General features: G+C 50.5%; 1 protein-coding gene across 1 annotated transcript in view; it reads left to right on the forward strand.

The window, feature by feature from the left end:
- Positions 1-23,452, forward strand: part of Slc9a9 (solute carrier family 9 member A9) — a 167,017-nt gene that overhangs the window by 14,982 nt on the left and 128,583 nt on the right. The window contains 2 exon segments of the mRNA XM_048334749.1: positions 1,185-1,262; positions 2,010-2,086. Of these exon segments, the coding sequence (XP_048190706.1) occupies positions 1,185-1,262; positions 2,010-2,086 (155 nt within the window).

The following is a 23,452-nucleotide window of genomic DNA, read 5'->3' on the forward strand; positions in this document are numbered from 1 at the left end:
TATTTTTTTATTTGTTTATTAATTGAACATAAATTTTTTGACAAGGTGTTGTGCAAAAAGGTACAGTTACATAGTAGGGCAGTGTGTACATTTCTTGTGATATCTTACGTCCTGTTTTTCTATCCCCTGTCTAGGTCAGGTAGACATATATACAATATACAATGTAACAAGAACGTATACAGTATTCACAGACTTGGTCTCTACTGTCTCTCCGTCTCCCTTTCTTAACAGTCATATATCAGGGAGATCATGCCCCTTTGTTTTCTGTGTTCTAGGCTTGTCCTAATTGACTTTATTGTTGTCTTAGGGTGATACACCGCGGGGTAACCTTTACGTACACTTCCTTTCGCGTAGCGCCCTCGATTCCTTCGTGGTCTCCCTTTTCTTCCCGCCCATCTCCACCCGGGAAAGTTTGGTCCTAAGGCACCAAGAAAAGTTATTTTCCTGGAGCACTTTTAGCTTTCTGCTTCCGTTCGCGCATGGCTTAGATTTCTAACTCTCTTCCCTTTCAGTATAATGTAAAACTCAACTGTTTGGTGGCTCACGCCTGGCATCCTAGCGACTCAGGAAGCTGAGCTCTGAGGATGGCAGTTCAAAGCCAGCCCGGGCAGGAAAGTCCATGGGACTCTCATCTCCAATGAGCCACCAGAAAACCAGAAGCGGCGCTGTGGGATCAAATGACAGAGTGCTAGCTCTGGTTGAGCAGCTCTTGAGCCTCTAGCGAGTCTGAAAGGAACACAGATCTGTCTGGCGTAGACAAATAAACCCTCGCCCCGCCGCGTGCCGTTCTCAGCCCGCCCGTTTCATCCGGCTGCTCCCGAAAACATCGACTCGGCAGCCCCTTCGTTCGCAGGACACACCTCTGCGCTTCAACGCGCTTTCTAAGAAGCCTCCCGTGAGCTGAAATGATTTCTATCCTTGTCCCTCACTGTGTGGGTTTAATCACCCAGGTGATTCTCTCACAGCACGAATCACACGGTCTCCTCGCCCAGCTCCCACCCACCCACCCCGTTTCCTGCCCGCTGGGAAATCCCTTCCCGGCCGCCCGGGATCGCTTTCCCCACCCCTGCGGCACGTTGCCGTCTGTGCAGAACCTCGGTGGCCGTGCCCGGGACCGTTCACAGCGCCCGCCGTCGGGGCTCGCAGGACTGCCGTTCTAACCCAGCTTCCCTCTTCCCTGGCAGATGACGTTTGACCCAGAAATCTTCTTCAACGTGCTGCTGCCGCCGATCATATTCCACGCGGGCTACAGTCTGAAGAAGGTACGTCTGGGGACATCGCTTTCGCGGCTACGTTGACTCGGGCACCGTGGGTCTGAGGACGTCGGTGGCCGCAGATCGAGGCCCCCTGGCTCCGTGGGATCTGGGGGTGCTGCTGCTGCCATCTCCGGGGCTCCCCGCCCTCCCTCTGGCCTGTCCGTCCTAGCAGCTTCCCGATCACAGACTGTTCTGTGAACTCCAGGCTCCCCCTTGCTGTCGGCAGTGGTTAGTGTGAACCCACAACAACCCCCCCCCCCACAAACGAAAACCACACCTCATTGCGTGCATGGCTCGTCCCAGTGAATAGTTCAGGTTTTCTTAGAATCTGTGTGTGTCCCCCTTTGGAAGATAGACAAAAGCCCAAGGGTGGCTTTAAATCCTTTAGGAAAAAAAATATATATATACAGTCCTAATTCACGAAACGCCTTGGAGATCGTATTTCCCGTGGGTCACCCCAAAGCCCTGTGCAGTCCTGGCTTAGCCGATCAGGTCCGTTGTTCCTGGCCTCTCTACCCCGTGACCGTCCATGCTGTTCCTTCTCCCATGCCGTTCCTCGCCTTCCAATCCCAACAGGGAGCTTTCTCTTCAGCTCCAAGAACACGCTAAGGGGAGATGTCAGGACCCAAATCTGCCCGCACAGTCCAGAGATGGGGGGTTTTTCAGAAGCGTGGTTTATTTTTCATCTCTCCCATTACACTCAGAAATGCAGGTTTCTTCTCTGAAATGTGTTTCTTGTGTTCCCCTCCCTAGAGACACTTCTTTCAAAACTTGGGGTCGATTTTAACGTACGCCTTCCTGGGCACGGCCATTTCCTGCGTCGTCATCGGGTAAGCAGCGTTGGAGCTGGGGGTGGGGGGGGTGGGGGGGTCCTCACGCTTCCTCAGCTCTGCCCCGTTGGGCTCCCCCGAGCCGCGTCTTCCACGCGTCTCGGTGTCTCCACATCTGGATTTGTTTTGCTTTGCAATGCGTTCCGTCGGCCTTGCACGCGCTACGCACGCGCTCCCAGCTCGGGTTTGTTTTGGCCCCCAGTATGTCGGATCTCGATGCTTTCTTCTTGACTCGGGTTCCAGAACGTACGTGTGTCCTGATACGCGCAAGGCCCGCCGCGGCTCGAGGGCTGGCCTGTCTCGGGACGAGCCGGGGCTTCTGATGTAGGAAACGCGGCTCCCTTGGCTGGAAGCCCGCGCTGCTGCGTTCTTCAACCGTAGCGTGAATGACACAGACATGCGCACTGCGTTTTTGCTCCCCCCCCCCCATCATCTTTGCAGGCCCCCTACGTGGGTTCGCTAGGAGTACAGCAGGAACTTTCTGCCAAGTAGTTTCCAACTGGAGGAAAGGTTTGGTGGTGGTTGTTTTGTGCTAGCGGATTGAAACAAGAAATGTCCAGATAGCAGCGAAATGAAATGTTGTTGGGATGGCTTGTTTTGTTTTGTTTCGATGGCTATGCTGTGTGATAGGAGCTTTATCCTCGATATAGTTTATATATAGGTCATTCGGCTGAGCCCTAAGTCAAATTGCATCGACTGTGGTTCGTGGTTCATCATAAAGCAAAATGTTCCCCCCCCCCGCCCCCGAAAAAAAATGGCAAAACTTGCCCAAGTCACATACGATCCTATATAATCCACTGTTCTTTTGCTCAAGGATAGTGCTATGCCACTTTAAGCCACAGCTTTCCCGGCGGTTAGTTGGAGACAAGAGTCTCACGGACTTTCCTGCCCGGGCTGGCTTTGAAACCGCGATCCTCAGATCTCAGCCTCCTGAGTAGCTAAGGTTACAGGCGTGAGTCACCGGTGCCTGGCACAGTTATTTACATGTACAAAACATATAACATAAAATACATACCATGAATCTATTATACCCTACATACTATATAAATTATGCATATCAATGCCTCTAATCATACCCCTGCACGCATAGCGCTTCCGATTTTTGTGAGGTTTTTTTTTCATATATTATTTTGGTTGGCCCATCCAGCCCACCGGGAAAACAAAGTTTCCCCACAAAGACATGTGAACAAGCTCCATCTATGTGTGATTATGGAAACAGTAAGATTGTTAAGCTCGCTGGAGATGTAACTTCACACCGTTGGAAGAGTCCAATGTCGGCGACAGTACTCTGTTCACAGAAGACGCGAGCTCTCGATTTAAGTTCTCTGGAGGAAATTATATACACCGAGCATGGAAAGCGACTAGCATCAACGCGCTCAATTGCAGCCCAAATGGCGCTTTCCAGGAGCTGTGTCTCTAAACTTTTCTTAGACTCCACTGACCTATTACTTCCACCCATGTACCGCTTAGCGTAGTTACTCCTGCTGAATCGTTTTTACAAGGAAATTGATTTTCCCGTTGGAAAAGAGAATAGAAATCTCCCCAAGGTTTTTTTTTAATTTTTTCCCCTTTTTCTTTCTCACTTTAATTTCCCATGTCTTGTATTGGGGGTGGGACGGGGGGTTGCTACTTTAAACGCATTGATGCACCAGGCTGGTCTCTGCCTCTCTTCCTGCCATGTTGAACAATCCCAGCGATCCATATTCACGGGGTGTCCGCTGTGCTCTGTGAAGGTGGTGTGCGAGGCACTGGAGTTGTTCAAATCGTCCGGCTTGAAGTCGGGTTCGCATTCTGAGCACAGAGCTAAGTTTCACTACAGTCTCACGGAGGGGAAAGCGTGCTGGGACCCTGGGACTGACTGACAGACAGACAGACAGCTTGGAAGGACCAAGTCAACATGCAGAATAAGTACTGAGGCAGGTTCACACACATGGATCTCAGGGAACTGCTCAGAGTCGGTCCCGTACGTATAATCAAACGTGTGGAGGACGCGTGTTTCGGATGGCATAGAAATGCCATTTATTCCACATTTCATTATTACCTCATTTGATAAAAAGCCCTGGTTGGCTGAGAAATAATTGCAGTCATCGATGAACGCTCCATCACTGAGAGTTTGAGAAGTTCTCAGGAAGGTCAATCAAAGACACATTTTTTTTTCTTTTTCTTTCTTTCTTTTTTTTTTTTCAAAGACGCATTTCTCATAGGAGAAGACAATCGTTAGAAGATCAATTTTGGCTTCTGGCTTGGAAAACGACTGTTGTCTTTTCAAAGTAATTTCAAGTTTATGACATGGATAATGAGTTCCTCAGAACAAATCTTAACGCCATCCAAGTTTATTTTCTGGTGAAATCCAGTTAGTGTTTTTTGAGGGAGGACGTGTTTTCCTACAATTTGCTTTAATGATTCTGACTCAGGCAAACTTTAAGTTTCCTTCTACTAGAATCGGGGAGAAGGAAGGAAGGAGTCTGGTACTTAGACAGGTGAGGTTCAGGTAACTTGGGTTGTTCAGTTTTCAGTGAAAATGGTTGTTTTCCGTAAATGGCCCAACAGAGCTGTGTTTCCACCCTAATCTCCTGTGTGACCCACAATGGAAGGCTAGTTTCCAAGACGGAATGGGACCAGCAAAGAAGAGGCCATTGTAAATAAAAATAAATAAACCTTTAGGACCCCAATTTGTCCCCTTGGAGTTACAAACGAATGTGTCTTTCACCTAGACTTTGTCCATGGAGGATCTGTCTTAGCACACACCCTGCACTTTAGTGAGGTGGCAAAGCTCCTGTGGTAGGAAGAGTTCCCAGCCTGCAGCCGGTCTTTCTCAAATCACACACAGATGCTTTCCCGCCCCCCCCCCACCGGAAATGACATTCTGACCATTGTCATATATAAAATTTCGTGTCCAAGGATAAATGAAATACGGCTTTAGAATATTGCTTATGGTTCACAAGGATTCTGAGCAAGAATAATGTGCTCTTTTATAATATGTATGCATCGTTTTGGTTTCCATTTGAAATTTTGATATTTTTTTCCTACAATTAGACATTCTATATATTAAAAAAAAATCCATCATCTGTGGAGAGGTTATGGGAAATAGCTTTTTATTATTTATGTATTTTATTATCTGAACCTCTAAAGGTTGGACAAAGAGATTGCAATTGAACAAGTCATTGCGTGTATTAAAATGCCAATGCATTTAATAAGTCCATGAAATCACTAGCAAGATAATAATACTAGGGGCAAATGTGCTCCATAAAACTTGATTTTAAAACACAGACAAAAATCGGGTATGTGGTGGTGGAGGATTCTTGTAATCCCAGCCATTGCAGGGGGCAGAGATGAGACAATTCAAGATTTGAGGCCAGCCTGAACAACAACAAATGATAGCAAGACCCTACCTTCAGATACAACCCGGGCATGTTAGCTAACCTCTGTAAGCCCAGCTACACGAGAGATGGAGGTAGCAGGACCAAACTCAGAGGCGTTCCTAAGGGGTGAGGACTTACCTAATGTAGATATAGTATATTATAGATAGATAAATAGATAGATAGATAGATAGATAGATAGACAGACAGACAGACAGACAGACAGACAGACAGACAGATAGATAGATAGATAGACAGACAGACAGACAGACAGACAGACAGACAGACAGACAGACAGATAGATAGATAGATAGATAGATAGATAGATAGATAGATAGATAGATAGATAGATAGATAGATAGGTTAGATAAGTCAACTAAATCTGGGGCATAGAACAAGTTGGTGTGTTCTTTTCAACACGCATGGAGCCCTTGAACCCCGACCCGGCAGTGAGGCCGATTGTAAGCTGTACTTATAGACGCTCCGGCGGGTTGTTCTACATTTAACTTTGAAGATCCTGCCGAAGTGACCCTCTCTTTGCCCGCAGGAAAAAGGAGACTCGGAACTTGGAATAGTCTGTTTTAATAAGCTTAGGTGAGAACCCGCTTCGGTAAAACGCTTTGCAGACTTCAGAGTCAGGCAACCCCGGAACGGGCTGTGGATTAGATTAAGGTGGCTCTGAAGTGCGGGGGGGGGGGCTGTCACCCCCAGAAACTGAGTCTGGACCCCCAAGTCATCCCCCTCTGAGCCTCCTGCTAGGGCTCCGCAGCCATTGGCTTTTACACTGCACCCTCTGGTGGCAAGACCTGGACACGACCACCCCAAGCATTTAGAACCAACCAATCCAACACCCTGATTTTACCTGGAGAGGTGAAATGATGGGCGGAGGCTGGCGAGCACCATTCCGTTCTCTGGGGTCCCAGAGAAGGCATTGGGTATCGAGTCCCTGCGGGGTGCTAGACACCCATGGGAGCCGCGTCTCTTGGGGTCGCCTCTGAGTTTCCTCCGAGGACTTCAAGGACATTGTTTCTCACTCGCTTTCGGAGAGGGGGGGCTCATCAAGGGCAAACCAGAGGGGCTCGGGGTTGGGGGGGGTCCCTCCCAGGTTCTCCCCCGGGCTGTGCCCCCAGAGACGGGATGTCTGGGGTCACCCAGCCGGGTGGGGGCTGCGAGGGACGCTTCTCGTCCCGGTTCTGGGACCCGGAGCGCCCCCTGCCCTTGCTCATCGGCTTCCCCAGCGCCAGAGGTCCAAGCTCTGCGGTTGAGTGACGAGAGACGCGCCTGTTTCGATGCTGGGATAATGATTCTAGATGCTTCTATGCCCTGGAGAGAGAGAGAGAGAGAGAGAGAGAGAGAGAGAGAGAGAGAGCGCCAATCCTGGGGCTTGAACTCCAGGCCTAGGCACTCCCTCTTAGCTTCTTCTCTCAAGCCCAGTGCTCTACCACTCAAGCCAGGGCTCCGCTTCTGGGTTTTGGGGTGGTTCACTGGAGATAACAGCCCCATGGGCTTTTCCTGTGCGGGCTGGTGTTGAACTGCAGTCCTCAGGTCTCAGCCTCCTGAGTAGCTGGGCGACAGGGAGGAGCTGGGTTTTCTCTCCCTCGCCTTCGGTTCAGGAGTGGACACACAGGTCCCTTCTTCACACACACACACACACACGCACGCACGCACGCATGCACGCACGCACACACACATACCTCTGCCGGTGACAGGGCGTGAAGGCCCCGGCTGGCTGCCTCCAAGGGAGGAGGCAAGAGGAGAGAAGAGTGTAAGGAGCCCGTCACGATCCCAGCCAGAACCACGGCAAAGGACGGTGACAGGCAGGGGCCAGGAATCATGTCTTCTCTACCTGGCTCGCTCGGAAGGCCGGTGAAACCCCTGCGGATAATGGAAGAGTTTCCAGAAGCGTGCGTTGTAAGTCAGGCTGGAAGGGACAGTTCTGCATAGATGATTTGTTTATTTGTTTTGCTTTTCTTGCCAGTCCTGGGGCTTGGACTCAGGGCCTGAGCACTGTCCCTGGCTTCTTTTTGCTCAAGGCTAGCACTCTGCCACTTGAGCCACAGCGCCACCTCTGCCCGTTTTCTGTATATGTGGTGCTGGGGAATCGAACCCAGGGCTTCATGTATACGAGGCGAGCACTGTACCGCTAAGCCACATCCCCAGCCCCTGGAAGGGACGGTTCTATGCAGAATAGAAACCCCCACTCTGTCCCTGTCGCTGTCCTTGAACGGAGTCCGGCTTTCCCTCCGTGCCACGGGCTCTGGGGGCTCAGGGTGTGCGCGAGTGCACACGGACAGGGTAGTGCTCTCTGTCCAGGGACCCTCGGCATAATCGAGTCGCACCATCGCGGTCCCATCTGGGGTTCACGTCACGCTTTCCGTGTGATGGGATCTTGATCCCACCGGAAACGTCACGAGGGGAAAAGGCCAGGAAGACTCAGCGCCGAACCAACAGGGATGCTAGCCGAAGAACCGCGTCCCCCCCCCATCCTGCTGGGGGAGCCCCTCGGCCATGACGACTCGACTCAGGTGTGCCCTGTACCCCCCTCCCCGCTTCCCGCTTCCCGCTCGGAGTCCAGACTCCCTCACCGGGGATTGGCTTTTCTTTCTACCAACGTGTCCGTCAGAACGGTGCCATTTTGCCTGGTTTATATTTTTTCCTTCATCTCTCTCTTCTGATGAGTCAGCCTGAGCGTCGACACTTGCGTGGAAGCCACTCGTGTTGCCTTTGGGTGAATGTCTTCTTCCGGATCTTCTGTCTTCTTTTCTCTGTGTCTTGTTGGATCTCGGGAGCTCTTTACTTTTCACTGAGATCCGTCCGTTGTGATGTGAACTGCAGATTGTCATTTAGTTATGATGAATGTGGAGGTATATATATATATATATATATATATATATATATATATATATATATATAGCAAGAATATTTTTTCTTCTAATTCCTTTGTTTTTGAAGAATTTAGCTCTGTCTTACGATTACTTTTCCCATTGGAATGAAAAAAAATTTAAATCTCCCCCTGTTTTATTTGAATGTTTGCATGTCTGCTTATTTATATGCACACTAATTATTGGACTTATCTCTGATTTCTGGTATTAAAGTTGTAATGTAAGATTCTAACCTTACCTACCAACCCTCACATGGTATTTATTTTAGTAGGAATGTTTATTGAATAATTCCTCTGTTTTCCACTAATTTAAAGTATCTATCTTACACATTTATTCAGGTCTATTTCTGAATGGTATATGGTTTTATTAATTGCATCTCTCACAAAATCCTAGTAACTTACCATCTTAATGTGTGCTTGTAAAATATGTTTTAATATCTGATAGGCTATTGTGTCTTCCATTCTTCCCCCCAGAGTCTTCCTGGATATTCTTTCTCGTTTATATTCCACATTAACTTAACATTTAACTACCCCACCTAGAACTAGGTGTTTCGATGGCGATCGCATTAAGTTTATTGATTCACTTGTGGAGAATTCCTCTGCTTGTGAGTTCCATCTTCCTGTCATGATGCCTAGGGTGTTGCAAGCAATGGATGATGGATTATAAATGATCACTGTGAGGATTACTTCTGTCGTTCTATCATTGTCATGAATTCCAGGTTACCTTTAAGCACCCTCTCTTCCTTTAATAAGTACCTCCCTTGCATCTGGTCCCCAAGAATCCCCCTTCACCTCGTGGCCTGCCTTATCTCTGCACACAAGGGAACATATTGTGCACGAACACCCCATCAGTCCTGGCATCTCCCTGGGGTGGAGGTGGGGCTCCAAATTGCTATTTATCTAACACCAATCGCTCTTCTTCATTGCCTTCATCACCGACCTTCATTGACCTTCCCCAGACCCAGATCATCTTGTGTTTGCCTGAAGTTTTTAATTCCTCAGCTCACAGGGAATTACAAGTCAGCATAGCTTCTGGGAGATTTGAGGGCCCCACGGATACTCTTAAGAGAGTAGACAGAGAAAGCATTGGGGTGGGGGGTGGGCGGGATGCGGGGAGGAACTGTTCTCTCGTGTTCTTAAATTTTCTCCTGAGTATGTTTTGTTGCAGAGGAATTCCTCGGGGACAGAAGAATAGACCCGGTGTGCACGAGTGAATTCAGTGTGGGCTTGTTTTCGCTAATGTTGACATAGGTAGACGTTGTGTGAATTCGCCACAGGGGAATAGAGAGAAGGGATGTCCCCAGACATGGAGACGGCGCCACTCACCCAGGGGCCATGGTAATAAGGGTGGAAGAAACCCACTCGTAGATTGCCAAGGTGGCAAAGCACAACCTTATTTCCGTTTGCCTCGTTGGCTCCCGGTTGCATCTTTCATCATTAGTGGGGATGATATTTTCCATCTACTATATGGCTGTCATTAATTGGTCTACATACACGTTCTCCCTGATCCTGAAAACGGTCTCATGGTTTCTTCTCATTCCACCCACGAGGGCGTCAAGGCTGAGAAGGGTTAGGAAACTCAGCTAAGATCAGCAAAGAGAAAATAGGGGGACTCGAGCAGAGAGCTGCGTGCGTACTTAACCGTGGAGGTCTTACTTAGTCTTGCACAAAGACTCAAAAACATCATGCCTTTCATGTCTGTCTAAGCTACTGGAGGACACCAGCCACAACTTCCTCATCAGAGCTGGCAGGGGATTAATAACGAGGAGAAAAGTGGCATCTCCTGAGTTCTCTGTTGTTCTTTTCCCTTTTCTACCCAGTCAAAATAGAATTTTTAAAAAAATATCTCATAATGGAGGAATTGGGGCGAAGGATAAAGCACCTATATGTTTGCTGTGGTATGGAAAAGGATGATTTTCCAGGCCCAGACGTCTCAGTGAGAATCAGTCTATTGATGATAACCTAAGTAACTTCAGTGCTTCTGATTAAGGCCGAGCAGGTGCCTCAGCAGAAAGCAGGCATTTTGTGTGGGGAAAAGATAACTTACCAGATTCCCAGGGCGGCAACCGCAGCAACCCTCGTTTCTGAGTTTCGTTTCTACGGCAGTCATTACCTCAAAGTCTCCACTAGGTGGGGATCCTGAGCCATGGTCAGTAGCTTATGACAAGAGCCAGGAAACGCGAGACACATTTTTTATTTTGCCTTTTTCTTCCTCTTTTCATGGTAGTATATTTTCCCCCCCTTCTGGGAGACTGCGGAGCAGAATTATTTATCGGTTGGTAGATTAGAGAAAACCCTGGCATGTACAAACAAGCACTTCAAAAGTTTTTAGCAACACCTCTCCAGGCAACCAAATTGATAACAGAACCAGGGGTGTAAAACCCATGGTGGTACTTTATTATCAAAGAGAAATGGAAGGGGCTTCTGTGTTTAATCCCTCAAACCAGTCACCACTTCTTATATCCGTTATCAGAGCTGATCGGTTTATAAAGACATCTACCTTAATGACATGACTCGATGTGTGTGTGTGTGTGTGTGTGTGTGTGTGTGTGTGTGTGTGTGTGTATATGTTCAGAGTACAGTCAGACAAAGTAGAAGGACAGTCCTCGAGCTGGGGTTTATCAAGGTAAAAGCCTAGCACAGATGTAGGGGGTTGACATGCATCCATAAGGTTGGTGAACTACTGAAGCCCTTGCTTGGGGAATATTTGAAGCCATAGTAGATTGCATCTCTTGGGGTGTCACCTAGGCTCTAAAGGAAGATTCGTGGGGCGGGGGAAGTCCCTGGTCAAGTCATGTGGATGTTAATTCTGAACACTGAATGAGAAAGGCGACACAAGGGGTCACTAAAGCCCCCACAGAGGGCTAGCAAGACCTTGTTCAGATATCGAACAGCTCTCCAGACACAAGCAGAGTTCCATTTCCTCCACTTCTTACAGATAGAGTCCCAAAGATGGCATGGGTTGAAGGCAGAGCCCAGAGGGCCCGGGCCTCTGCTGGCTGCACACGGTCCTGTCAGTTCCTGCGCCACAGGCTCTCAAAGCAGTGAAGAGCTTCAAATCAGGAATTGCAGGCCCTGCGTGTGATAGTGCACACCCGTAATCCAGTTTACTCAGGAGGGTCACAGCTCAGGGCCCCCATCCAGGGAATGCTTAGCAAGACTCTCTCTCCAAAGCAAGCTGAGTATGGTGTTGTGATCCTACAGCCACTCAGGAGGCAGAGGTAGGAGGATCAAGAGTTGAGGCTCGTTTGGGGCCAAGTTAGCATGGGGCCACGAGCATTCACTTTGAATGAAATCTGTAGGCTACCAAAATAGCCTCAGTCCAATGAACATGGAAGCTATTCTGCATAGGAAAGGAGTATTTATCATCTTAGATATATAATGGTGGTGGTAGTGATCATTTCTTAAGCATTTCTGTGAAATGGCTGTAGGAAGCAGAGCTGACTCCATCTTGATTAGGGAAACAAGGTAATAATTGTGCAAATGAAGTTAACTATTAGGTCAACCTGGCCGTAAAATTCTGCTTCTGTAAATGGCTTGCTTAACTTGCTTGTTGCTTGCTCTGTCACCTGCGCCAACCCCCTACATCTGTGCTAGGCTGTTACCTTGTTTTTGTTTTTTTTTGTTTTTGTTTTTTTTTTGGCCAGTCCTGGGCCTTGGACTCAGGGCCTGAGCACTGTCCTGGCTTCTTCCCGCTCAAGGCTAGCACTCTGCCACTTGAGCCACAGCGCCGCTTCTGGCCGTTTTCTGTATATGTGGTGCTGGGGAATCGAACCTAGGGCCTCGTGTATCCGAGGCAGGCACTCTTGCCACTAGGCTATATCCCCAGCCCTAGGCTGTTACCTTGATGAACCCCAGGACTGTTAGGGGTCACAGTGTCAGCACCTGAGTCCTGCACTGTGCCCCTGGCCGGTCAGCCCACTTTTTTTAGGGTCGCAGTTTCATTTGCGGCCTTCGCTGCCTCGTCAAATAAGTGCAGACTTATTTTTAAAATTTTTTATTCTCTTCAAGTCGTTGTATAAAGGAGGTGCCATTTAACAAAGCGCTTTATGATTACGATGCACCTTGATCAGCGTCACGCCTTCGCTGTTCAAACCCTCACCACTTTTTAACATTTTTTTTCTGGTATATACCATGAATTCTTGACTGCATTCTCCTTCTCCTACCCTTCATCTATCCCTCTCCTTTGCCCCCCCGCCCCCCTTACATGTACCCATTTCCTGGAAAGACCTGGGAAAACATTCCATTAAGTGAAGTAAGCCAGATCCAGAGAAACACAGGTTGCCTGGTTTCCATCATTGTGGTAGATCAAATGTGTAAATCTACATGACTCGGGAATCTATTAACCTATAAGTAGACACACTGGGGCAGTATGCGAGCGATTGCCAAGGAGTGAACTGAAGGATGATAGACTCTGTGGCGAGCTCAAATAGTACAATGATTCCGAAAGATTAGGTCAAAGCCCAGCAAAGGAAGCACCTGACTTTGTATTGAGGAGCCCAGTGTCATGAGAAGACTCAAGGACGGCTCCCGGCTTCCTTCTTCCCTCCCTCCTCCCGTGGCTCCCACCTTAGACTCCCTCGTGCTCCCGAACTTCCTCTCAGCTGATCTTTGCACTCCGCTTCACCTGTCTCTGACTCAAAGATCTTTTTATACCATTATGTTGTCACCTCTCTCTCCCACCTTGCCTCGTCTTTCTCATGTCATTTAATAACATGACCTCCACACAGCGTCGTGCATACAGCCCAGAGAACCTTTTCCCCTTCTTCACCCTGTGAAAGCCTATAGGGGCCGAATTATACCAAATGCATACTTGCCCAAATTGGGCAAGCCCAGAACGTTCCAGGGTGGTGGAAGGGGAGGAAAGAGAGCAGCTTTGCAAGCTGTGCTGTCTTGAGGAGACAAAGTGGAACTGGTACTGCACCCCCCCCCCACTTCCCAACAGGCCTTCCCTGCCGCTCTCCTTGCCTGCTGACTCTGCCTTGACTTACCTTTGATTGTTTCTTCCTCCTTCTCGTTTTCTCTCCCATGCTCGCATTCTCTTGGTATTTCCCACCAACCCCTTCATGGTGCCCTTTGGACACTGGCATAAGGAAGATAAAGGAAAGGACAGCCACTACACTGCTCTTCATAGAAAATCATGTCATACTTACGGTAGGAAGACGCCAGACTACAAGGTGAGGTGTGGACATGTCCAAAGATGGGCTTGACCAGTCACCGTCCTGGCCCCTACTTGTTTCCACCCGCGTAGGTGGTGGGAAGAGGGAAGGTTCTGGAGAGGGGGCATTCTCACTTAGCTAAAAGGTATTGGGGTTTGGGGGCACGGATGTGTCGGTACAGAAGGAATCTCCACGCAGTGAACAGTTGACATACTGGTTCCTCTTCGCAGAACCCCCTTTGCAGAATGCAGTGTGTTGATGATTTAGTAACAGGGCTCAGATAGTGAACATTGTGCCAATGACCGTGACGGGCAGATGGGTCTTGTTTACCTTCTTTTTTTTTTAAATTAAAATTCAAGTCTCCCATGTTAGGGCCCCGGTGAAACCCACATTCCTAGTCTTGTTTACCATACCACTCCTTCTGTGCCTCTCCTAGAACTCCAAAGCCTTCGTCTGCGCCTGGTGATTGTGACTTAGGCGTGACAAATCTATATTACTGCAAAAAAAAAAAAAAAAAAAAAAAAAGCAAGCCCCAAGTCCTTCCTGGTATTGCTCTGGTTTTCTGTCTCCGATGTCTGTGAATTGTTTGGCCCCGTGGATTTTCTCCGGCGTTGTTTACAAGGGAGGTTCTGGGACATTAGGAACATTTACTCTCTGAACTTCTCTGTGCCCTGATAAGGACACATCTGTTCCGCCTACAGTCGCCCTGAGCCACTTTCAGAAGGTTCTGTCCTTGATGCCGTTTCTTTAGACATGATGTATGCCCTCTCTAAAAAGCTTTGAGGCAGCTTACAGTAACAGAACAATTAAAAGCCTGGCACAGGAACATTTGCAAAGTCAATTAAATGAGGAGCGCTACCAGGATTCATTTGTTCTTTCAGTCAGACATTTAATTTCACTCTGTGCTTCCTTGGATAAGCCCAAAGAATGGGTTATATAATTTTCATTGTCCCATGAAGACAAGCCTGTACCTTGGGAGAGACAGACTTCTTGAAGTCTAAAAACGTGTGTCACACAGGTTTGTGTAATGTGCCTGTTCCGATGAACATTTTCAGCCTGTCTCTATTTATCGTAACCAAAATGGATTATCGACCTGAAAAGCAACACTTTTGCCAGAACACCTGAGTTCTCAAGTGCCCAGGCGCACAAGACCAGTAAGGGCTTCGAATGCTCCAGTGCGATCTAAGGCACTGTTTCCAGAACCCTCCGAGCCTCGCCAATTGCAGACACGCACATTGGTCATGTAAAATTTCATACTGTTTTGCATGGAACCTACAGATATCGTCCTGCATGCTTGAAATCATCTCTAGATTGCCCATAATTCCTCATAGAATGCAAATGTTGTACAGATAGCCGTCACCATATAGCGTTCAGAGAACAAGAAAAAGAATCTTTTTCTCAGGAGGAAGGCCGGGGAGGGCAGCCATCTTCCTCCCTATCTCCTCGTCACAACACTGCCTCTCACGAGGAAGATGCTACCCACCTCCGTTTCCCCAACCCTTACGGTGCACTACCCACCATCTTTGCTCACCCCCCCCCCATCTTTTTTTCTTTTTCAAGGAAGCTTTAACTTTTTCTTTTTTACTTCTCAACCCTCAACACAATTCTCTTCTCCCATTTTTCCCCTACAGATGCATTGGAAAAGACACACACACACACACACACACACACACACACACACACACACACACAATTTGCTATACACATTAGAAAATACATCTGGCATTCGCAATCCTATGACATTATCATCTCCGTAGCATCGGTTCTTCTTGGAATGTAAGATTGACTGTATCTCAATTTGCCAGGTCATGAAGCATGGTTGTAGAAGCTTTGTTTGGTTGGGTAATTGTGCTTCCGCCTGTCACTTCAACAGGACATCTCTGAGTGGCCATAATGGGGCAGCTCAGGAAGTACTTACTGTCTGAGGCAGAGTCCGCCGTGTCACTCCGTCTGGCTCGGAGCTTGTGTGTGTGGCCGAGGCTGGCCTCAAACTCAAGAGCCTCCAGCCTCGGGGCTCTGGGAACTGGGATGCCAGGCAGATCGCGCTAAGCCTTGCTGGCGCTGTTTCGTTTTAATTATGCTTTCATTGCTTCGCTTCTTCTCTAAAGTCAGTGTTTATTACATCTAAGGAGTTGTACAAAGTTTCAACGTATGTTGACTGAGCCTCAGTCCCTTGCTCCGCTCCGCACGGTAACTGTTTCTTGACGCTGAAGCCTTGTTGCTTCCAGGAGGGGCTCTGCTCCTTTCCTAAACAGGAGGCCTTGTAAATGTCGATACGGAATGAGCTTAGCCAAAGCTGCCTGTCCACGGAGGCTCTTGCGCGTCTGGTGTGTCCTTGGATGTTGTGTCCTTGCTCTGAGATGTCCGCGGACGCGTTGCGCTCTTGAGAACGTACCTCTGCTCACGCACATCATAACTGTGTGTATCTGGGCTCGCTTGTCACGGATGCTGTGTATCAGCGTGGAACCAAACGTGTTCGTCTTGGGGAGACCAAGGCAGCGAGCCTCAGCAAACCCAGGTAAGCGTCGGGCCATCTTGGTCTCCTGTGGCAGGAATGGGGGGGGGGGGGGTGAGCAGCCTGGAAGCTAGCCAGCTCCCTGCTTCCTGGGGAGGTCTGCAGAGACCTCAATCACCCTCGGTGCCAAAGACCAGCAAGTTGTGGTTTTCAGATGACACCTCCCTCATAGCAAGGCACCGACGTGCCGTAAACCTCTCAAGCTCAGCTTTTAGAATTGATTGAAGCACCCGCTCCTCTGGGGGGGATCGTACCCACATAATTGCCATTTGTCCAGGTGCCATAAACCAAGTCGAGTGACTGGCTCTCACGGTGGCAGACATATATCCAGTGTCGGGGGGTGGAGGGCCTTTGTTAACATGAAGCTGCTTAGCCGACAGCTCCTCCCCCAGGGAACCGGGATTCCTCCTCCCCGTCGTCCATGATTGTATGCGCATTGCACATGCCTTTGGGGAGCGACTGTGATAACCAGCAGCTCTGTGCCCTCTGCCCTCGTGGGCTTGGTCTCAGGACTTGGGGCTCCATTTCCACCCCTCTATCCGCCCCCCCACCCTTCTGCTGTTGCTCCAGGGGCCCCTCCCCCCGGCCAATGTGGTCCCTTTCAGCAGCTGGCTCACCCAGTGAGGGGACCACCCCCCCCCCCCCGGGGCTCCCCGCCGCCATTTCCCCATGACCGTGGGCAGATGCTTTGCAGAACACACAAGGAAACGCTCCCCCGGCCAGACGATGGTGTTGGGAGCGTCAGAAGGGAAACCCAAACCATGGAGCGATAGAAATACCTGCCGGCAGGAAGGGCCCAGCCACAGAGGGGGTAAGGATTCCCCCCTCCGACCCCATGGGGCCCTCTGAGGTTGTCATGACAACTCGTGGGGGCTGGCACTGGTGTGGCCACCCACAAATATCCTGAAGGAAATTCGGAAAGAGCAAAGGCCAGAGCTGTATTCACGCAAGAGGACCCTCTGCCGGCCTTCTCTGTTCCACCTCCGTACCTCAGCCGCCCAGAGCTCTGTGTGGTATGCAAGTCATACATGATGGGGGGGTGGGGGAGGAAAGCAGAGCGTTTGATCAGTGGTTGGTATCTCTGTGGGGTTTCTAGCACCTCAGATACTCCCCACCTTGTACGCGTTTGGTGAGAACCAAGTGCTACCTCTCCACCCGCCTTCCACAAAAACCAGATCCTCATCTGGCAAACACTAAAACTCACTTCTGCAGGTAGCCGACTAAAGGAAGGCAAAGCCCTGGCCCGAAGGCAGACGTGAGCTTTCAGACACAGAGCCCCCCCCCTGCCCACCCCCCCCCCACCCCCCCGCCCGGGGGAATGGAAGGAGAGGAGGAAGGGAGAGGCCCACCCCTCAAGGAAATGTAAATAAAAGTTGCTTCGGTGGGGCTCCTTTAAAGCTTTCCATTGGCCCTTTCCTGTGAGCAGGGAACTCGCCAGTGGATCCGTCTACTCCTTAAATAAGCCAGAGCTTGGCGAACGAGATCCAATCGCGGCAGGGACTCCTTCCCCCCGGGAAGCCATCGTGGGAAGGGAACTATTAATTCCAGAGGAAGGCCTTTGAGGCCAAGGAGCAGCTACGCCTCTTCTCCTCCGTATCCTCGGGAAGCGGATCGTGGGGGGCCAAGCCTATATTTCATTTTGATCCTTTTTTTTTTTTTAACAATACTCTACCTGCTGTTAGTTAAACTGAGCTGCCTTAAGCTCACCACAAAGAAAGCCCTTTGCAGAGCATCTAGCAGATAACTTTTAAAAAAGGAAAAGAGGGGAAGGAAGGAAGGATTTCCACGCAGCCCTCCCGGTGCCGGTTCCCGGGGGGCGGTGGGGTGGGTGGGGGGGGCTCTGTGTAGGCAGGCCACGCGCACGATCGTTTCTAAGGACGTAGAAAGGATCGAGTGTGAGGCCTGTATTCATCTCCCCGCCCGTCGCCCCCGCCCGGCTCTGATGGGCTTCCTCGGGCATTTCCCCCGGACGCGGTCAGCCCTAAGAATCTCCCGGACCAGACGATGTCTCCTTCCCGTGGGGGGAATCGAGTGCCCGACGCCATCGGCCTCCCCGGGTGGCGTGCGGCTGAGGACAGAGGAGGGAGGATTCGAGCTGGTGGAGGAATCCCTCCCGGCCGGGAGCCGGGCTGCAGCCTCGTCCTCCCGGTCCCCGCAGCGAGGACTCTGCGGCTTGATTTTGAAAGCTCTGAGCGTCCCTTTGAGAGGAGGCCTCTTTGAAGTCCCTCGGAACCGGATTCTGGAGATTTTTTTATGAGTGTCGGGGAGGCAATTAGGAGGGATCTCGACGGAGGGGTGAGCCTGTGCTCTCCGCCTGGGTTGACTCCGTAGCTACCTAATTGGGGAGACGGTCGCTGAGGACGCCCAGGCCCCGGCACAGAGCCGCTGCCCCCCCCCCGGCGGGGCCCCTCAGTCCCACGGGCAGCGGGCCCTGGGTGTCACACACAGTCTGATCCCCGTGTCTCCCGCCCACGGCCTCCCCTCCCTTCATCTCACCCAGCTCCCATCCTCGGGAGTCCATCTGCGACCACCTACCCCGTGTGACCCGGGCCTGGCCCTGTCACAGCCGATCCTGAAACACGGAGGAGGGGGAGGGGGAGGGGAGGGGGGAAGGGAGGGGGAGGGGAGGAGGGGGAGGGGAGGAGGGGGGGGCCCACGGGATCACAAGCTCCGGAAGGCTGAGGCCACGGAGGAGGAGGAGGAGGAGGAGGAGGAGGAGGAGGAGGAAGAGGAGGGGGAGGGGGAGGGGAGGGGGAGGGAGAGAAGGGGGAGGAGGAAGGGGGAGGAGGAGGGAGAGGGGGAGGGGGAGGGGAGGAGGAGGGAGAGGGGAGGAGGAGGGAGAGAAAGGGGAGGAGGAAGGGGGGGAGGAGGAAGAGGAGGGGGAGGGGGAGGAGGAGGGGAAGGGAGGAGGAGGAGGAGGGGGAGGAGGAGGGGGAGGGGGAGGAGAAGGAGGAGGAGGGGGAGGGGAGGGGAGGGGAGGGGAGGAGGAGGAGGGGGAGGAGGAGGAGGGGAGGGGGGAGGAGGAGGAAGAGGAAGAGGAGGAGGAGGGGGAGGAGGGGGAGGGAGGAGGAGAAGGAGGAGAAGGGGGAGGAGGAGGAGGGGGAGGGAGCAGGAGCCTGGAATGGAGGCGGCCGGCTCTTCCGCACTGTCCTGAGCTGGTTCAGGAGGCCTTCCTCGTGCCCATCGGCGGGGTGTGGGTAGGGGAATCCGACCTGGGCTGCTGTCCTCAGCCGGGATGGCCCCGTGGGGATTGTGCACGGTGGCAGTGTCGACACCCCGGGACTACGTCTCACATTCCTGAAGGTCGATGAAGGTCAGGCCTCCCCCCCCCACCCCCAGTTCCACCATGAGGGGGAGACCTCCCCGGGTGGATGGGTGGATGGATGGATGGATGGATGGATGGATGGGTGGATGGATGGATGGATGGATGGGTGGGTGGGTGGGTGGGTGGGTGGATGGATGGATGGATGGATGGATGGATGGGTGGGTGGATGGATGGATGGATGGGTGGATGGATGGATGGATGGATGGGTGTGATGGATGGGTGGGTGGATGGATGGATGGATGGGTGGATGGGTGGGTGGATGGATGGGTGGATGGGTGGGTGGGTGGATGGATGGATGGGTGGGTGGATGGATGGATGGGTGGATGGATGGGTGGGTGGATGGATGGGTGGATGGATGGGTGGATGGATGGATGGGTGGGTGGATGGGTGGGTGGGTGGATGGATGGATGGGTGGATGGATGGATGGGTGGGTGGATGGATGGATGGGTGGGTGGATGGATGGGTGGGTGGATGGGTGGATGATGGATGGGTGGGTGGATGTGTGGGTGGGTGGATGGATGGATGGATGGATGGATGGATACACACACAGAGACATATATGCATTTGGCATATTTTGGTTTATTTTGTGCTCTCTTCCCACCTTCACACAGCATGGCCATGGTTATTTGTGCTGTAGCCGATAATAACAAAGGTACCATATAGCATTGAGAGGGTCTATGTCCGTGTTAGCGTCACAAGACTACAGGCAGATCTGTCGACAGGCAAGTAGAGAGAGGGTATTATTCAGTGAACTTGATTAATGTTTATGTCAGAGCGGGAACTAATGGATCCGTAATGGGGAAGTTCAATTAGCGCTTTAATTAATTAGACTCCTGTTTTGAGTCCTGTTGTGAGGGGGTTTAAGTATCTGTGAGTTTTGCTTGGGACCTGGGCAAAGGCCTTGGTATGAAAATAATACAGTAGAAGGGAAGCTGGATTCTCTCAAGAGACATGAAGTTGGTGGGGAATGGGAAACGGCAGTGAAAATCCAAACACATCCTCATTTCCTGAAGTCATCAGAGCCTCCATGGACAAGTAGGACAAAGTTCCCTCTTCCTTCTGAACTCGGGGCTCTTTTTCTTTTTACTGGTCTTCGGACTTGAACTCAGGGCCCTGAGCGCTGTCCTTGAGCCTCTCTGTGCTCAAGGCCAGCGCTCCACCGCTTGAAACACCATACTACTTCTGGCTTGTTCTGAGTGGGCTCGTTGGAGATAAGAGTCTCACTGACTTTCCTGCCCTGGCTGGCTTTGAACCGCGATCCTCAGATCTCAGCCTCCTGAGTAGCTAGGATGACAGGCGTGAGCCACCGGCACCAAGACAGTACTCGTGTCTAACTCAGAAGCCAGCCTTAGACTCTGCCTCTCTTCCCCTGTGTCCTGCTAGGTGCTTTATTTATCTTTGCTTTCTTCCTATTTATTTTTTTGAAGAGCAGTAATGCCCCTACTAACAAATAGTTGAGATCCTAGAGGTGTAATCTTGTGACAGCTAGAGAGGTTCTAAGAGGGGAGCCTGCGTAATGTAGGGTTCTCCTCCAAGGCCCTGCTAGGGTTAATCCCATCGGAAACACAGTGGTGTCCTGCTTAAGCATCTAAGCATCTGCTTCTACACTTTCCTTCGGTTTCTTCCTTTAGTCGAGCCCAGTGGTTCTCCATCCTTACTGTGCACAAGGATTACCATACAGATCTCAAGCCAGGAGAGCTGTAGCTCATGGGGGTCGGTTAGGGGATTTCAAGAACAACTTAGGCCGTCTGAGAATTATAAGGATTTAAAAAAAAAAAAAAATCAACCCCTGAGCCTCGTAGGTCTGAAAACCACCTCAAGATCACATCTTTTACCCGTTCTCATCCTTCTCCTCAACTCTGGCTTTCTGTCCCGAGGTCTATGGACGCCTTGCTTCGTTCATTTGGATCGAGTTGGAGAGCACTGAACAGTGGCCGCCTACGGGGGGGCCTTCTTGATCCCCCGAGTGGGAAAGAGCATTCGTTCCGCCTCAGGCTGCACACGTCGGACGTGCAACCCAGCCCCGTCCCTTTTGTCAGAGGTGACCCCGCGGCGAATCTCCCTCGGAACTTCCACGGGCGACGCCGTCTTGCTAGAAGGAAGGCTATCTCCATAGGAGTGATACACCGGGGTGCGCTTCTCCTTCACGCACCACAGTACGAATGCGCCAGAGAGAGGCCGAGAGGAATGGCTGGAGCCCAGATGGCAGGAGGAATGGAGCCCCCCGGGGGGTGAGGGTTGAGGGAGCCTCCTCGCTGGTGGTTGGCAGGGGGTTGGCGTGAGGATGGGGGTGTGACCAGCTTTCCCCACTCCTGACCTAGGGCTCCGATTAGCCGAGCTCGTCGGAAGATTCAGTAGACTGGCAAATGAACCCGGCCGAGTAGACCTTGGTGACGGCCCTGGAAATCTAGCTTACCGCGGATGTCTCGAAGCTGTCCAGTGCCCGGACACAGCGGCAGGGGTGGGTGGGGGCAGAGAGTCCCAACCTGCTTTCATCTCAGACAGATAGAGAACGTGGGGACACCAGGACCCGTCTGGGAGCCTTGAAAGCCAGGGAACTTTGTGCCTTGGGATCGCGTCTGGGAGACTGGGGACGCCCCAGCTTGGCCCGTGGGCAGAGGTCTCGCTCCTTAGAACGTCCAAGAAGGGCCAGAGCGCCTTCATACGTTCATTGTCCAAGTGTCGGCAGAGAGACAAGGCAGACCAGGCCCCCCAGGAGCTCTGCAAAAATGAATCATTCAAAGCAGAGCATAATGTTTTCATGTCCCCTGGCTGCTGTAACAAATTACTACAATTTTGAAAGCTTAAAACAACAGAAATATGTTTGGGTTTGGGTTTTTTTTTTCCCCTCACCATTCTGGACATCAGTACCCTAGGAGCTCAAATCAAAAATGTCAGTGTCACCTTCCCCCAGGCCCCTCAAGGTCAAGGAACAACAACAACTTCTTCTTCTTCTTCTTCTTCTTCTTCTTCTTCTTCTTCTTCTTCTTCTTCTTCTTCTTCTTCCTCCTCCTCCTCCTCCCTCCTCTTCTTCTTCTCCTCTTCCTCCTCCCTCTTCCTCCTCCTTCTCCCTCTCCCTCCTCCTTCTTCTCCTCCTCCTTCTTCTCTTCCTTCCAGCTTCCTGCTACTGCCAGATACTTTCTTTTTTAAGAATGAAGAGGGGCTGGGAATATGGCCTAGTGGCAAGAGTGCCTGCCTCGTATACATGAGGCCCTGGGTTCGATTCCCCAGCACCACATATATAGAAAACGACCAGAAGTGGCGCTGTGGCTCACGTCGCAGAGTGCTAGCCTTGAGCAAAAAGAAGCCAGGGACAGTGCTCAGGCCCTGAGTTCAAGGCCCAGGACTGGCAAAAAAAAAAGGCTCCTCCTTTCTCTCCATTTGTACCTGGCCCCCAGCATTTTAATCCTAACCTTTGCATAATGCTGAAGACATTGTCTTTTCATTGGCTCGACTGTGTTTGAGCGCTTATCTTTCCATTTCTAAGACCTTGCTAGGTGCCCGGCCTTTCTTGGTCTCCCAATAAAGGAGTGTTTGAGTTGAATTGAAGAGTTGAATGGAACTCAAGACAGCTCTCTCAGTCACGGGGAAAGAGCTTGTCAGGCTCAGCCAACGGGAGACAGTCACCTTTAAAAAAAAATGCTCCAGTGTGGTATGATTGGCTGGCTGCTCTCTACGAAGAAAAATAGCAGGGATTAATAGAAACAAAATTAGAAAAGACAGTTGGCTACGAAGTCTTTTTTTTTCTCAGTCACTGTCTACCAGATTTCCTCTCTACTATTGGAAAATATTACCCAATTAAATATATATTATCATTGATGATAGCTTTTTATAATTTCCAAGATGAAAACAATTATTTTTCTATTTTAAACTATGCAATGAGCTTAATCTCTTTTTTCTTTCAAAAGCTATATATATATACACATATGCACATATATTGAAGATTTATATATGTAAATACACACACATATATAGACACATATATGCATATATATACATATATATTTGAAGATTTTTCACCAAATACTATCATTTGGATCATCAAACAATGGCTAAGAAACTAGATCCTTAGAAACTAAGTCTTGTCATCCAGAAATGTGACCTTATTATAGAGATAGGGATTTGGC

This window comes from Perognathus longimembris, chromosome 26 (assembly GCF_023159225.1).
Source record: "Perognathus longimembris pacificus isolate PPM17 chromosome 26, ASM2315922v1, whole genome shotgun sequence".
Taxonomy (NCBI): Eukaryota; Metazoa; Chordata; class Mammalia; order Rodentia; family Heteromyidae; genus Perognathus; species Perognathus longimembris.